The sequence below is a fragment of the Macaca nemestrina genome, chromosome 2, assembly GCF_043159975.1.
Source record: "Macaca nemestrina isolate mMacNem1 chromosome 2, mMacNem.hap1, whole genome shotgun sequence".
Lineage (NCBI taxonomy): Eukaryota > Metazoa > Chordata > Mammalia > Primates > Cercopithecidae > Macaca > Macaca nemestrina.
In genome coordinates this window covers 118546101-118560563 of record NC_092126.1, presented here as the reverse complement: position 1 = coordinate 118560563, position 14463 = coordinate 118546101, and the positions used below count along the sequence as shown (strand labels likewise).

The following is a 14463-nucleotide window of genomic DNA, read 5'->3' as shown; positions in this document are numbered from 1 at the left end:
AACCTAGCCCTCATCCCTCCAAGCTGGAAAACAGAAACCAGTTGCCGCTCACCTTTAGCTGTCATATCGGAGTGCCACCAACTGCAGAGGTTAAACTCCACCAGGAACCTAAACAGATCGTGGAAAAGCCCAATGTTACTTCGTCATCCATGCCTGTATCACAGAACAGTGACTTTCTGTATTCTTCAGCATCGCTTACCTCATTTGAGAACATCACAATTTGCAGATATCAACACAGTTGGCTGAGTTATCACTGAATATTCACTGGGGTTTATCTTTCTTGTGAAAGGCTATTTTATCCCCAAAGCCAGGTTCACCTGGACTCAAAGATTCCTAGATGAGGAATAACCTGCTGTATAGGCTGAAATACTTTCCTCGTTATTGTTCACCAGTTATTCAATCTTAGTATCATCTAATTTGATTCCACAGTAAAAAGCCAATTTCTAATGAGCTTCTCCTCCCTTAGTTCAGAAATACAGACAGAATATTCTCCTCTGCCAAGACTATGATCTATAGTAATGAAAGATGCTTTCAAAATGAATACTGCTACTTGAACTTGTTTAAGCCCCCTCCGTGTGTGTGTGTATAGAGGGAGGTGGAACAGACTTCTCTCTACGAAATTAGGTCTCATGCAACCTCATAAAAATCAACATTTCTCAATGGCTGGTAAAGAATACAAAAACAATACAAATTATCCTCCAAATAGATGAAGAGAGATCAAAATTCGGTCATTTGTTTTTCAGGCTTATGGCTACTATTCCTAGCAGCTCTCTCTCAATCTAAATCCCACTATTATTGTTAAGGTTCTTTCTCTGTCTCATGTGTATATGGAGAATTTACTTCCCATTTGAATTCACAAACTGTATTAAATTAATAGAGGTTGCCTTAAATTAAGAGGACAGTGACTATCCATCAAATGGCATGAAATTTGCCTCAAACCCACAGAAGTGGAGTCTAAGCAGGGGAAATAACAATGAGAGAGTTTGGTGCAACTTAAACCATCTTGTTTACATGTTCATCTATGAAATTCTTCCCTTTTGTGTGACACAGTGTTTCTGTAATGTGTCTAATATCTAGTCTGAAAGTCAAGACTTTCATCTTTGTGCCATTTCAAGTGTTACTTAAGTCATAGATGCAACGAGCACCTCCAAATAAGACCATAGTTTGACAGGAAAAACAATGAAATCACACCTGAGGAAGCCCCCAGCCCTAGCGGACAATCTCACACATCTCCCATTCCTGCACAGGCCAAGGCAGCCAAAGTAGCCTGGTGGACAGTCACAGCAGTGTGCTCTTCTGACCACAGCCCACCCAGGCTGCAGTCAAAACAGCCAGACATCCATGTGAAATTGAACAGTAACCACAATAAGTAAATTTAGTTGTATACTGCAAACTGTTAATCTGCTAAAGTATGACATAATAGCCAAAGGAGTGATCATGAATCACTTAATAAAAGATCATTTTTGGTCTCTGTGTTCAATATTTTGAGCTGTTCAATGAAGAGAGAGCACTAGGAATCTAACGGTTATTGAAAGCATGACTCACAATCTCTAAGTTCACTTTATGATACAAAAAGGAAAATATTAATCCTTTTCAAAAAGGCAGATTTTACTTACAAGACAAGTTCTGTCATGATCCATTTTACTGCAGAGAGGAAGGCATTATAAGGCTGAAGAGAAGAATTCAGTACATTAAAAACAATGTATTGCACACAAAATTTGTAGCTTAATTTAGGGCTTTACATAAGGACAATGTTATTCTTCTAGAGAGATTGATACCATGTTAAAAAACAGTGGCGTTCTAGCTAAGGGAAGAAAATTGTTGGATACTGTATCCTAAAACCAACATTTTAAAACTTTGAACTCCACTCCAGTGAGATGTGATTTACAAGTAAAATAAACCTGATCTAATACAAGGGTTATCAGTAGGAGGAAAAAGGAAGTTCAGCACCCGATGCTTAAACCTTTACCCTCTAGGGGCTAATATTTTGAAGCTTAATGCTGAGGGGGCTGGAATCATATAACTAATTTCAAATGGTAATTGGCAGGGCAGCCTCTTGGAAAGGTGATTCCCTGTTCTCCATCACTGTATGTCATTCATTAAAATAAGCAAAAATTGCGTACACCTGATTTTAATGCCGTCCATGAATTATGTAGGATTTAAGCTGCCTTTTTTCACACTTACATATTTGGACTTGAAAAAAATGATAACCATATAAACATGTGATTTTATCCTTGCTGAAAATCCCCTTCACTCTATAAAAGAAGGCATTGAAAGCCTAATCTTTATTTCAGAATATTTTAATTTAAAAAAGCAGTTGGATTGTTTACTCTGTGATATTTCCTATGTGGATAATTCAATTTCCTGAATTCTGGAAAATACCAAGTCTCCCCCTCAGTCGGTTCTTTGTACCTAGCTATGCCAGTTATGTGACTGGGGCGTGGACTTGAGAGACAGGCAATGACACTAGCAAATCCCGGGCTCTGGGCTCCAGATGTCAGGTCCAGAAGAATCTCAGAACCTTCTATGGTTGCCTTTAGATATCAGAGAAGTGAAATGCATGCCAAATCCTGGCTCTGCAGCTAGAGCTGCTTAATCCCACCTTCTGAGCATTTTAATTATAAGAACTAGAAGTGAGAATGGAGGAATTATCCAGTTTTAAATGAAACAAGAACAAATTTACATGCCCCCAATCATTCTCAAAACTTTCCCAGTCCGGCCAGAAAGTAAATGTGCAGAACAACAACAACAACAATGCTGAGGCTCTTCCAAGCCCACCCAGATTTCAGACTTGGTGTATCTCTTGCTCTGATTCGACTGAGTGCTTCCACATCATTCCTTGAATCACAGGGTTCTGGGCCGCCAGGATTAGGGTCAGATAAGGATGTGAACTTTTAACAGTTTCCTGAAACCACACTTTGCAGTCCTGCGGTTCTGCCATTACATTTTATGGCTTGAAAAATAATCATCTTGCTTTCAAAAAGACCGGCGTGGTCAGACTATGGGACAATGTTGTGTCTTTGTACCTGCTGGGATGGGTAATGTGGGTCAGGGGGAGGAGAGAGTAAATAAAAGGATTAAGGAAGCTTTGGAGGTTGAGGGGGAAAGAGGGCAGTAGCAGGGGCAGCTCGCTCTGAGGCCAGGGGAAGGCATTCCGTGCCAGGCATTGGCTCAATATATGAATAAACAAAGGGATTATGCAAATATGGGATTAAAAAATTTAAATGCACATTATCATTTAAAAGCATAAAGCCACTAAGCTTTTAAATCTAATGATGAAAACATACCTTAGGAACGTTTAATGTCTGGAACTATTCATGCTAAGGTTAGGGGAGTTGGGTTTAGAAAGACATAGTGAGTCTCACTAAAAAGCTGTATTTTTCAAAATATTTGTCCCTTTAGTTGCCTCTCACAAATGGGCCAGCTCTGAATCATTTCTTGCTCCCTCAGTGTAGGAGAACCGTGTTAATTATTTGGTTTTTAAATAATCCCCTTGTAACATCTTACATCTGCAAATTAGAAAGTATATATATTTTAAAGCCAAAATAGCTTTTAAACGTTGTGTTTCAAACAAAATTTTAGGTTAATTTTTGGTATTTACAAAACAATAGCATTGTAAGGGTTATATTTAAACACATATGACAGACTATCCAGAGGTACACTAGATCTTTTTTTTTTTTTCTGTGGTTTTAGGTATTGCTGGCCAAATTTACATTGTCTATGCATTGTAAATTACATTTTTAATTTGGGAGTAAGTGATAACAGTTAATTTCTGGCCATCTGAAAGCCAGTTTCTAATGGCACAATAGCTATGCTGATTGATCCTCATCTGTGACATCACCAAGGAATCAGCTCCAGGGAAAACGATGCTGAAACCCGGTGGCATGATTAGGGGAGAGGGAGTATCTGTGATCAAAATGGGAATTAGGACACAAGCTCACAACTCCATTACAAACTAAAAGGAAAAGTTCTGTTGAACAAAACCAAGTTATTTTACATACAAATGGGAGAATTAACAAAACTTCTCCCTTTTTCTATCCATCACAAGGGGGTTGCTGCATTAATCCATCAAAGGCTTTAGACCCATTTTTCACTCATATGATCACTGGATTTGAGTTGAAACAGCAGTGACATTTTTTAATTTTAATTTTTTTTTTTTTTTGAGAGGCAGGCTCGCTCTGTTGCCCAGGCTGGAGTGCAGTGGCATGATCTTGGCTCACTGCAACCTCTGCCTTCCGGGTTCAAGCAGTTCTCCTGCCTCAGCCTCCTGAGTAACTGGGATTATAAGCACATGCCACCATGCCTGGCTAAGTTTTTTATTTTTAGTAGAGATGGGGTTTCACCATGTTGGCAAAGGTGGTCTCAAACTCCTGACCCCAAGTGATTCAGCCACCTCAGCCTCCCAAAGTGCTGGAATAGCAGGCGTTAGCTACCGCGGCTGGCCTGAAGTGTTTTTTTAATGAGTAAAGTCAAAATGTTCCTGATTTTGCAAAAAGATAAACTTGATTACTCCAAAGAGGAAGATAACACTCAGACAGGGAGAAAGACAGAAATATGCAGCTGTTTTCTGGGTGACAGCATAGTACTTACATCCAGGAGGCCATGGGCGCCATCGCTGCTTTCCTTGTTGGCTCTACACATGGCTTGGTAGTCATAAAGGGTAATTCTACAGGAGAAAAATGGAAGGGAGCTTCGCTAAATGAGAAAACATGGGAACCAACTGATGCTATGTACTACAAGGTGAGCAGTCACTATCATCAAGGGCAACAGTGACAAACACCACGCAGCTCTAACGTGGATGATGAACAAGGAGCCCAGCAAAGGCCAGTGCTGGAGGCACAGTCATGTTATTACTTGGAATCTGAAGAACAAAGGGAACAAAGGTGTCGGGAAGGGTAGAAGGGGATGAGGACCCATCTAACTTGATATAACAGTCATTTGGTCTGAAGAAGGATGGTCTGCATTGAGCAAGATATTCCAAAGGGAATGTGCTGTTCTGAACTGGATTCTAACACCCGGATGGAATTTACTTGGGCCATGTCTCCAAGGGACAGGAGAACCAAGAAGAGCCATTTTGGGATAAAACATGGCAGGGTTCTGTGTTTCTCAAGCACCAGGAAGCAGGTTTGGACCAGGATAAGCCCTGCACATTGACAATGTGTGGGAAACCAGTGGCTTACTAATTGTAATCCCTACTCCTTATTGTCACCACCATAAGAGTGAATGTATCTTATTTTGAAAACAGCATAGCTTATGAAACAAAGTGGACATTTTTTTTCCTACATTGGTGATAAAAGTAAAGCTTTCATCCCCATTATGACCTTTACACAGTTGCAAAAATGTTTTACTTTAACATTATTCAATGTACTTTAATTCCCCCACCAACAATTCTACAAAGGAAAAGTGAATGGCAATTTCTGGTAGCATGTGTTGGGACTCAGAAACCATTACCCTAAAATATGGTGCTTCGACATGAAGCAGTCTCAAGGTTTCTCCGACCTTGCTCCCTGTCTCCCTTACCCCACAGTCTCTTAATCCTGTCTCTCCCAAACCACAGGATGAAGCTGTTCTCTGAAGTTCCCTTTTCTACCTAAAAGCCAGATCTGCCAAAGAGGAATACAATTGCCTTTCCTGACATTTCATTCACTAGAGAAGAGAAGATTACAACTCATATCACAGAGAAAGAGACTGAAAATTAAACACCACACCTAGAGCCCAGACCAACTTCTCCCCAACCATTGTCAGCTCTCCATCCCATTCAACTTCCATTGAAATTATTTACTAAACATTGTCTGAGCAGTAGGCCCACTCGTTTCCCCCTCAAAGTCATTTATTATCCCTCAAGTAGCCCTATTTCCCCCTCTCCCCTCCCTCTATGAAGATGGGCATTTAAGCATCTGTACCCCATTGGGTTACTGGGTAACCATTCTACTATGATTCCCCGTGTTGTCCATATTAAAATACATTTTGTGTGCCTTTTTTTCCTATTCACCTGCCCTTTGTCAGTTCATTTTCAGCAAACCTTCGGGGGGTGATGGGGCAAGCTCTCCCTCTTTGCCCCTATACATGTTCCAGTATTTAGATGGCGTGAACACCTTATCCCATGCTTGAAAGGTATAGCCAAAGGAGTCTGGCATTCCCACCTTCCCTTCGGCATCCCCTCCCACCATGCCTAGCACCCCGAAGGAGAGACACGTAAAGTCCAGCCTGAGTTACACAACAACTGCCAGATGAGATTTTAAACACTTTAATACATGTGCTTCTACATGACTGGATGAAATTCTCCCCATAGGAATTCCTTCCTAGAATAGTACAATGGTTAATGTTGAGTGCACTTACTGCTGTGTTGGAAAGACCTCTAGATGTAAAAGCTCCATGCAGCAGGATTGGTGTTGGCTCTGTTTCACACCTACCTCTGGCACCTAGTACAGCACCCAACATACAGAAGGCATTCAGTTTTAAAAGGGTGAATGCATAAATGATTGCTTGATTGCACGAATGTTACACAGATGACGACACAACTGAGAACAAAGGGGCCAACTGCAAAATGTGATCTGGAGGCCTCCTTATCTGGACAGTAAGTTACGGATATTACTGATAAATGGATTAAACACAGTCGTTTGTGGGTACCAAGCAGAAAACCAGCCACATTTGACCAAATGAAAGATGAAAGCCAGCTCCTAACCAGCAGCAGCACACAGCACTCCTTGGGCAGCAAAGCCCAAGGGGATACCAGTGGTCACGTAGCCAGTCCTCAAGGTCTTTTCTTCACCAGAGTATTTCTTCACTGTCCTCTGGCTTTTTCCTTACACAGATGCAAGCAAGAAGCTTTGAAGCTTTGTTTATACAAACAGAAACGAAGACCATAAATCAGCCAAACATTAGGCTTGGGGATGTCCCCGCACAAACTTCTCACAGAAATGCTCTCACCATTGACACAGTCCTAGCACTAACCCAGACACCAGGATATGTCACAGACTCAACTGCAGACCACAATGGACAACTCTAATTGGTCCCTGACTGGCCCGCCATGCCACGATCTCCATCCTCACTCAGGAGATTTCTACAGGTACCCCTGCAAGGACTTTCTAGCATTTGGCAAGAATTGGTATTGACTTATCCTTTTCCCACTGCCCAACGCTGTGTCTACAGCTAAAACATGTGCCAGAGCCTGGTGAGAGGCAGCATGGGGTTGAGAGGAACGTGCATGTACTTGGAGTCTCATAGCCATGGATGCAGGATGGCCATGGTTTCAAAAGTTGGTCCTGCCGCATATTCAGGGTCCATTCTCTCTCTCTCTTTTTTTTTTTTGAGATGAAGTCTCACTCTCTGTCACCCGGGCTGGAGTGCATTGGCGTGGTTTCGGCTCACTGCAACCTCTGCCTCCCAGGTTCAAGCGATTCTCCCACCTCAGCCTCCGGAGTAGTTGGGACTACAGGCGCATGCCACCACACTCAGCTAATTTTGTAGTTTTAGTAGAGATGGGGTTTCACTATGTTGGCCAGGCTGGTCTCAAACTCCTGACCTTGTGATCCGCCTGCCTCAGCCTCCCAGAATGCTGGGATTACAGGCATGAGCCACCGCGCTCAGTCTCCAGGGTGCATTGTTGAGCAGCTTGCTGATACTCTTCAAAGGCTTCGTTTCCTGACTTATTAAACAGTTACAGAGATGTTCTGAGATCTAAATAACCAGCTGTGTAGAAGTACACTAAAAAATGCTCTAAGTGTGCCAACTTTGTTAAGATTCTTACAACAGAAGACTGATTTTATTCTTTGTTAGCGTTTGGGCTCTTAAAGCTGCGCTGTTCCCAAAGGCTCAAGGGAAGGCAGTGTGACACAGTGAAAATCTTTGAAGTCAGTAATACCTGAGCTCAAATCCTAACTCATCCACTTATAACAATGTCTTTTTAACCCTCTTGGTGCCTCAGTTTCCTATTTGTGAAATGGTGAGAATAATGTCTACCTTATAGGGTGGTCATAGGGTTAAAGAAAGTTATCTATGTGTTACATTCAGCACAGTGCCTGCTAGACAGGAAGTATTCAACAGGAAGCACAGCTATAGCTGCTGTTATAATTATTGGTATCTTTTCATTGCCACTACTAATTAATGGGCTGGTGTTTAATGCAATGGGAATTGACACAGGCATTACCCAGCTGGCGGAAAGATGAACAAGGCTCCTGGTGTTCTTAGCTCACTGGCACAGACAATGCAGAGCAAAATCCATGCTTGCTACTGCAATACAAGGACACCATCAGAAGCTGTGCTGGTGTTACCAAGAGATGATGCAGGAACTTCTGTCCATGGGTTTCTTAGCGGAGGGCAATGATAACAACAGCTGATGTCTACTGAACTCTGTTTAGCAACCAAAAGCCAGGTACTCCTCTATATACATCCCTACAAGATAGATTATAATCATCTCCATTTTACAGAGGAGAAAACCAAGTCTTAGCCAGCCTAAATAAATATGCCCAAGTTCACATAGATCACTGGTGACAGAGCCAGATGTAGTAGGGGGCCAAGCTGAATCCACCTCCTTTTGCTCTCTGCTCAGAAGCAGGCTCTGGTAGATTCTAAGAAATGCTTAGACTTCAGACCTGTTCCCCAGCCCAGGGTCTTATTGGAATGTCACAAGAAACGCTGCCCAAGATAAGGTCTCATAACCAATGTCCAGAATCAACTTTCAACCCAAGCTGAAGGGTTAATGAGGAGTCACCAGGCCAGACTGGACCAGTTGGCTGTGCTTGTGAATACCTCTTACCATGGTAACTACTCTGACAGATGGCAGGAAACTCAGGATTCTCCTTGGATCATTTTCAAAGGCTCTAGTTTACGTGTTGGGGCTAAACTAAATTGCTCCGGGGCAGTCCCCAGGCCAAGGTTCCTGTCTTTTATTTATTGATTTATTTTTAAATATTACTTTAAGTTACAGGATACATGTGCAGAACGTGCAGGTTTGTTACATAGGAATACTTGTGCCATGGTGGTTTGCTGCACCTATCAACCCATCATCTAGGTTTTAAGCCCCATGTGCATTAGGTATTTGTCCTAAGGCTCTCCCTCCCCTTGTCCCCCACTCCTCTATTTCAAAAGGAGGCTTTCCCGATACTATTGCCATTGAGGAGGTTACAAAATAAGCCTTCCCCGTCTTCTCCACACTTGGACAGCTTTAACTAGATGTTGCAGAAAGAGACTTCCAGATTATTACCCTTTTTGAAGTGATTTTGTTACTGTTTTAAATAACTCCATTTTGCGGCTACCTGTATCCTGCTCGGCTGATTATAGTTAAAGAACATGATAATTGCCTGCTTTCATTTGACTCTAAAATCAGCTCTGAGAATCATGCCCAGCCCAAGGCTGGTGCTGTGTGCAGCTGCACTCAGCAGTGGGGGTGTATTCTTATTACAGATAACATGCCTTAATCCCCATGACATCACCACCAGGCCACTCCAACCGACCTTATCATTAGCATCACTGTGTGCCCACACGGATGGGTGGAACTTTGAAACTTTAAACTTTCACAGAAGGCAGATACAGCCTCTGAAGAAGCAGCTCAAAGCAACGCAAACAAAGCCTGGTAGCCCCGCACCCATGCTGGGTAGAGCCTTGGATGACAAACTCTTGACATTATGATATGTTTAAAGCCATTTTGCTGATCCTGTTCTTTTCCAACTAGACAAAAATCCTGACCAAGAAAAATATTTGCTCTAAGAATTAGCAGGCTGCATTTTAACAGCATAAGCTCAGCTAATTTAGGCTGGCTAATTTAGGCTGGTTAGCAACTGTGGGGCTCAACATTTATTAAACACCTACTATGTACCATGAGGCCAGGTAATTTTCCTGTAATGATTCATCAAATTAGCTCACTTTGGCTAAACAACTGGCCTAAAAACAATCTTGAAACAGCTTAATGTCTGCAAATACAGCCCTAAAAACAGGACAAGGGAGGCATTTGACATAGAGATCCATCATGGGACATAATTAAGCAATTCCGAATTGAAAAGTCTGAGAAGCAAAATGACTCACTAAGGTAGCATGTAAAAATATGTCTTCTTTTTTTGCGCTATAAAATGTGTCCTCTGGGGGCAGCTTTCAACTTGCAATTGAAAAGGCATGGGGCAGGAACACAGGAAATTCTTAACGAAGAGACAGTCGCCATGGGAAGCCCTTATTCATTCTTACATCTCAGAAAGCCAGGAAAGTAGAAAGCTCAACCTGTTGATAGGAGTGCTAATAGAAGATCCAAAATGTGCTCTCCCTTCTCTCCTGCTCGTATCAGTCACCATCTCATCCCACAGCAACTTCTTGCAGAGATGGCACTGTTCTTTAAGATCAGTGCAGTGTCTCTAACACAGCAGAGGCAGTGAATTTACAAAACCCCGGTCCTACTGCCCTTGAGCCCTCCAACTGGAAATTAGTTAAACAACTTAACTAATGAGCACCCATCATTAGCCAAGAATAAACCTCACACAGGCTATTAGGACCTCTCAGGGTTCACTGCTGAACACTGACTGGGGAGCAACAAGAAAGCGTCACTCATTTGGTAGATTAAGCAGAGGATCTGGTTGGCACCAAATCTATACCTTTCATCAATGGAAGTTGATAAAGAGAAACAAAGTTGTAGATACTGAGATATTAATCCCATCAGCATTTTACCCAGGTAATAAGAACAGTAACCATAAGAATTAATTGATTAAAGGCCAGGTGTGGTGGCTCATGCCTGTAATCCCAGAACTTTGGGAAGCCAAGGTGGGCCGATCACTTGAGGTCAGGAGTTCAAGACCAGCCTGGCCAACATGGTGAAACCCCATCTCTATTAAAAATACAAATTAGCCTGGCGTGGTGGCACATGCCTATAGTACCAGCTACTCGGCAGATATCTTGCTCCTTAGGGATCTCGTGGGGATGAGGCCTCATCAGAAGAATCTGGAAAATGGGACGTAAACTCACTCTCAATTCCTAAGGCATACACATTGGCATTTGTTTAAAACAGTGATTCTCAACTTTGGCTGCCTTTTAGAATCACCTAGGGAACTTCAAATACATTTTCTTTTCTTTTCTCTTTTGAGATGGGGTATTGCTCTGTTACCCAGGCTTCAGTGCAGTGGCATGATCATAGCTCACTGTAGCCTCCAACTCCTCAGTTCAAGCGATCCTCCTGCCTCAGCCTCCTGGATACCTACGACTACAGGTGCATGTCACCACACCTAGCTAATTTTTTTTTTTTTTAAGAGATGAGGTCTCATGTGCTGGAGGTGGTTGCCCAAGCTGCTCTCGAACTCCTGAGCTCAAGCACTTCCCCCACCTCGGCCTCCCAAAGTGCTGGGATTACAGGCATCCATCACTGAGCTGGGCCAAAGTAATTTTTTATACATGATGATACCTGAGCATCTCACCTATCTGCAATATTTCATTAGTCTGGGCTGGGGATCTGGTATAAGTTATTTTTTAAGCTCTCCAAGGAATTCTAATGTGCAAACAGGTTTGCCAGCCATGAATTTTAGAATGTGATATATCTCACTGGCATTTTCTTGTGTTGTTTCTTCCTCTTTCACCTTAACTGTAAGTAGCTTGCAGGCAGGAACTGCACTTTATTTATTTTATTTTTTGTTTTACTATACTTTAAGTTCTGGGATACATGTGCAGAATGCGCAGGTTTGTTACCTAGGTATGTATGTGCCATGGTGGTTTGCTGCACCCATCAACCCATCATCTACATTAGGTATTTCTCCTAATGCTATCCCTCCCTTAGTTCCCCACACCCTGACAGGCCCTGGTGTGTGATGTTCCCCTCCCTGTATCCATGTATTCTCATTGTTCAACTCTCAATTATGAGTGAGAACATGCGGTGTTTGATTTTCTGTTCTTGTGTTAGTTTGCTGAGAGTGATGGTTTCCAGATTCATCCATGTCCCTGCAAAGGACAGGAACTCATCCTTTTATATGGCTGCATAGTATTCCATGGTGTATATGTGCCACATTTTCTTTATCCAGTCTGTCATTGATGGACATTTGGGTTGGTTCCACTTTAAAACCCAGACACATCCTCCCAGGGCTTAGTACCAGTCTGGACATATTCAGGGGTACTTCCTTGACTCACCAAATAGGAGTTGCCACCTGCAAACCTTAAGTATGAACAGAGTTTCCCATTGTCCTGGAGAGCAGCACTGATTTGATAAACAAGTGTAAGTGCCCGAGAGCCAAGAAGATGGGGTCCTCTGAAAGAAGGGGGCTCTGGGGAGACTAACAACCTTCCAGCATCAAGACAGTCCCTGTCCCCAGTCAGAGCGGATGTTGCTCTACCAACCGCATTTGCTTTGCTCCTGGGGCAAGGAATAAAATTCATGGGTGCCCAGGAAATGCACGTAGCTGCCAGCTGGTTTGCCCATTCATGCAGCCCCTCCCATGGAAATTAGCTTCACTTATTAAACTGATGGGGAAAATGGAATCACAATTAATTCGATATTGAAAATATTAAATTTCTTTTGCCTTCTTAGAAGGAAAAAGCTGAATTCTGCTTTGGGAATGAGTTAATGCAAAACCCATTTGAAGCAAGAGAGCTGATTCTGGGGGAGCGTCCTTGGGCTCTGCCACATTGGTGAAGCCAGGTCTACATTTCATAGCAACTACACTATAATGATGCCTGTACTGCACTTGGCAGTGTGGGGCATGTCATTGAGGCTTAATAAATGTCAGTACCTCTGAGTATTGGTATTGCTGCTGTCATGATTATTATTGGTAAAACCCAACAGGTGTTATGGAATGTTCCTACTTCTATTGTCTGGGGTCAGGCAGGCACATGGACAGGTGGTTAGAGGGTGGCTATGACAATTTGTGTTCAGGACTGCACTGGGCATGTGGGTTTGGGGTGGGGGAGACTAAGAGTTATGAATACAGCCCTATCACTCAAAGATTTCCAAAGGGGTTATCAGAGGAAGCCAGAGGACTCGTATGGTTTGAAGCAAATTCGGGCCTGCTGGATGTGGTAGAGACTATCAGTAGTTTCACAATAACTATTCTCCTCTTCTGGTGAGCAGAACTCTAACTTTTCAATATGCACATTACCCAGGTTTCTTCGGAGTGAGGTGAGGCCAAGTGATTAAGCACAAATATTATACGGGAGGCTGCTTAACACATTAAAAATCTTATTTAAAGCATTTATTTAAATAAATGTTAATTAAGTAATTTGAAACTTGGCCTTCTGGACCTTTTGGAACTCTCTGAACTCTTCTTTTGCAAGCCTGAATTGCAGATGTGATGGCTGGGGCTCAGCAGCTACACTGAACAATGAGGTAATCTTGAGCTTAAAAGCCATCTTGGAGAAAGGTAGAAGAAAAAGTTGTGGTCCTGAGTCTGTAACATGAGGGTCCCAAATTAGTATTTTCAGACTTCCTTACCATAAGAGATAAAAACAACCTCCTATGTTCTTTAAGTCCCTGTTAATTTGGATTTTCCTGTTATTTGTGGCTGGACCAATTCCTAACTAATACATTGGACTCCAAGTTTGATTAAAAGACTTTCTTTGGCCAGGCGCAATGGCTCACACCTGTAATCCCAGCACTTTGGGAGGCTGAGGCAGTTGGATCACCTGAGGTCAGGAGTTTGAGACCAGCCTGACCAACATGGTGAAACCCCTTCTCTACTAAAAATACAGAAATTAGCTGGGCATGGTGGTGGGCGCCTGTAATCTCAGCTACTCGGGAGGTGGAGGCAGGAAAATTGCTTGAACCCAGGAGGCGGAGGTTGCAGTAAGCCAAGATCACATCATTGCACTCTAGCCTGGGTGACAAGAGCGAAACTCCGTCTCAAGGGAAAAAAAAAAAAAAGAAAGAAAGAAAAGAAAGAAAGAAAGAAAGAAAGAAAGAAAGAAAGAAAGAAAGAAAGAAAGAAAGAAAGAAAGAAAGAAAGACTTTCTTTTACTATCTCTTAAGGCAGAGCAAATATGAATGTAAAAAGAAAAATCTCTGTAGAAGATATGCTAGTCTGCTCCAACTATGGAGAAGACATGAATGGTGATCAGGAGCACATGCTCTGGAATCTGAGAGACATGAGTTCAAATTCTGTCTTCTCACTCACGCCTGTGAGAGAGCTTGACAAGTTGCTGGGAGCCTCCACTTCTAGTCCCTTGTTTGTCGAATGGAAATAATATTAGTAGTTACTTCATGGAATTGTGATGGGGATTAATTAAGGTAATGCATGTTAACTGCTTGGAATAATGCCTTGCCTATAGTTAACATCCAACAAATGAGACGGACTGCATGGTGAAGATGAGGGCAGTTAATGTTATTGCTGTAACTGGGGATGCTTGAGCAGCAGCTTTTGGATTTTAAAGAGTGGTTCATTGGAAGCTCCATGTTTCTGCATTCCAGAAAGTTTGGCCCAGAAATATACTTGTCCAAGCCAATCTGTCTCCTTGTTCCTTTCAATGCCACCTCTGACAAAGCATAATTCTGAGGACATGGTCAGG

At 42.4% G+C, this 14463-nt stretch overlaps 1 protein-coding gene across 5 annotated transcripts in view; it reads right to left on the bottom strand.

Moving 5' to 3' along the window:
* The window catches only part of LOC105480634 (calcium voltage-gated channel auxiliary subunit alpha2delta 3), a 932903-nt gene that overhangs the window by 59958 nt on the left and 858482 nt on the right, over positions 1-14463 (bottom strand). For all 5 annotated transcript variants that reach the window (XR_011620085.1, XM_071091908.1, XM_071091909.1 and 2 more), the window contains 3 exons: positions 4591-4666; positions 1617-1669; positions 53-108 (listed from right to left, as the gene is read on the bottom strand). Coding sequence is in view for 4 of the 5 variants with exons in the window: in XM_071091908.1 (XP_070948009.1) it covers positions 53-108; positions 1617-1669; positions 4591-4666 (185 nt within the window). In the remaining variant the exon portion in view is untranslated. The remainder of the gene's footprint in view (positions 1-52; positions 109-1616; positions 1670-4590; positions 4667-14463) is intronic.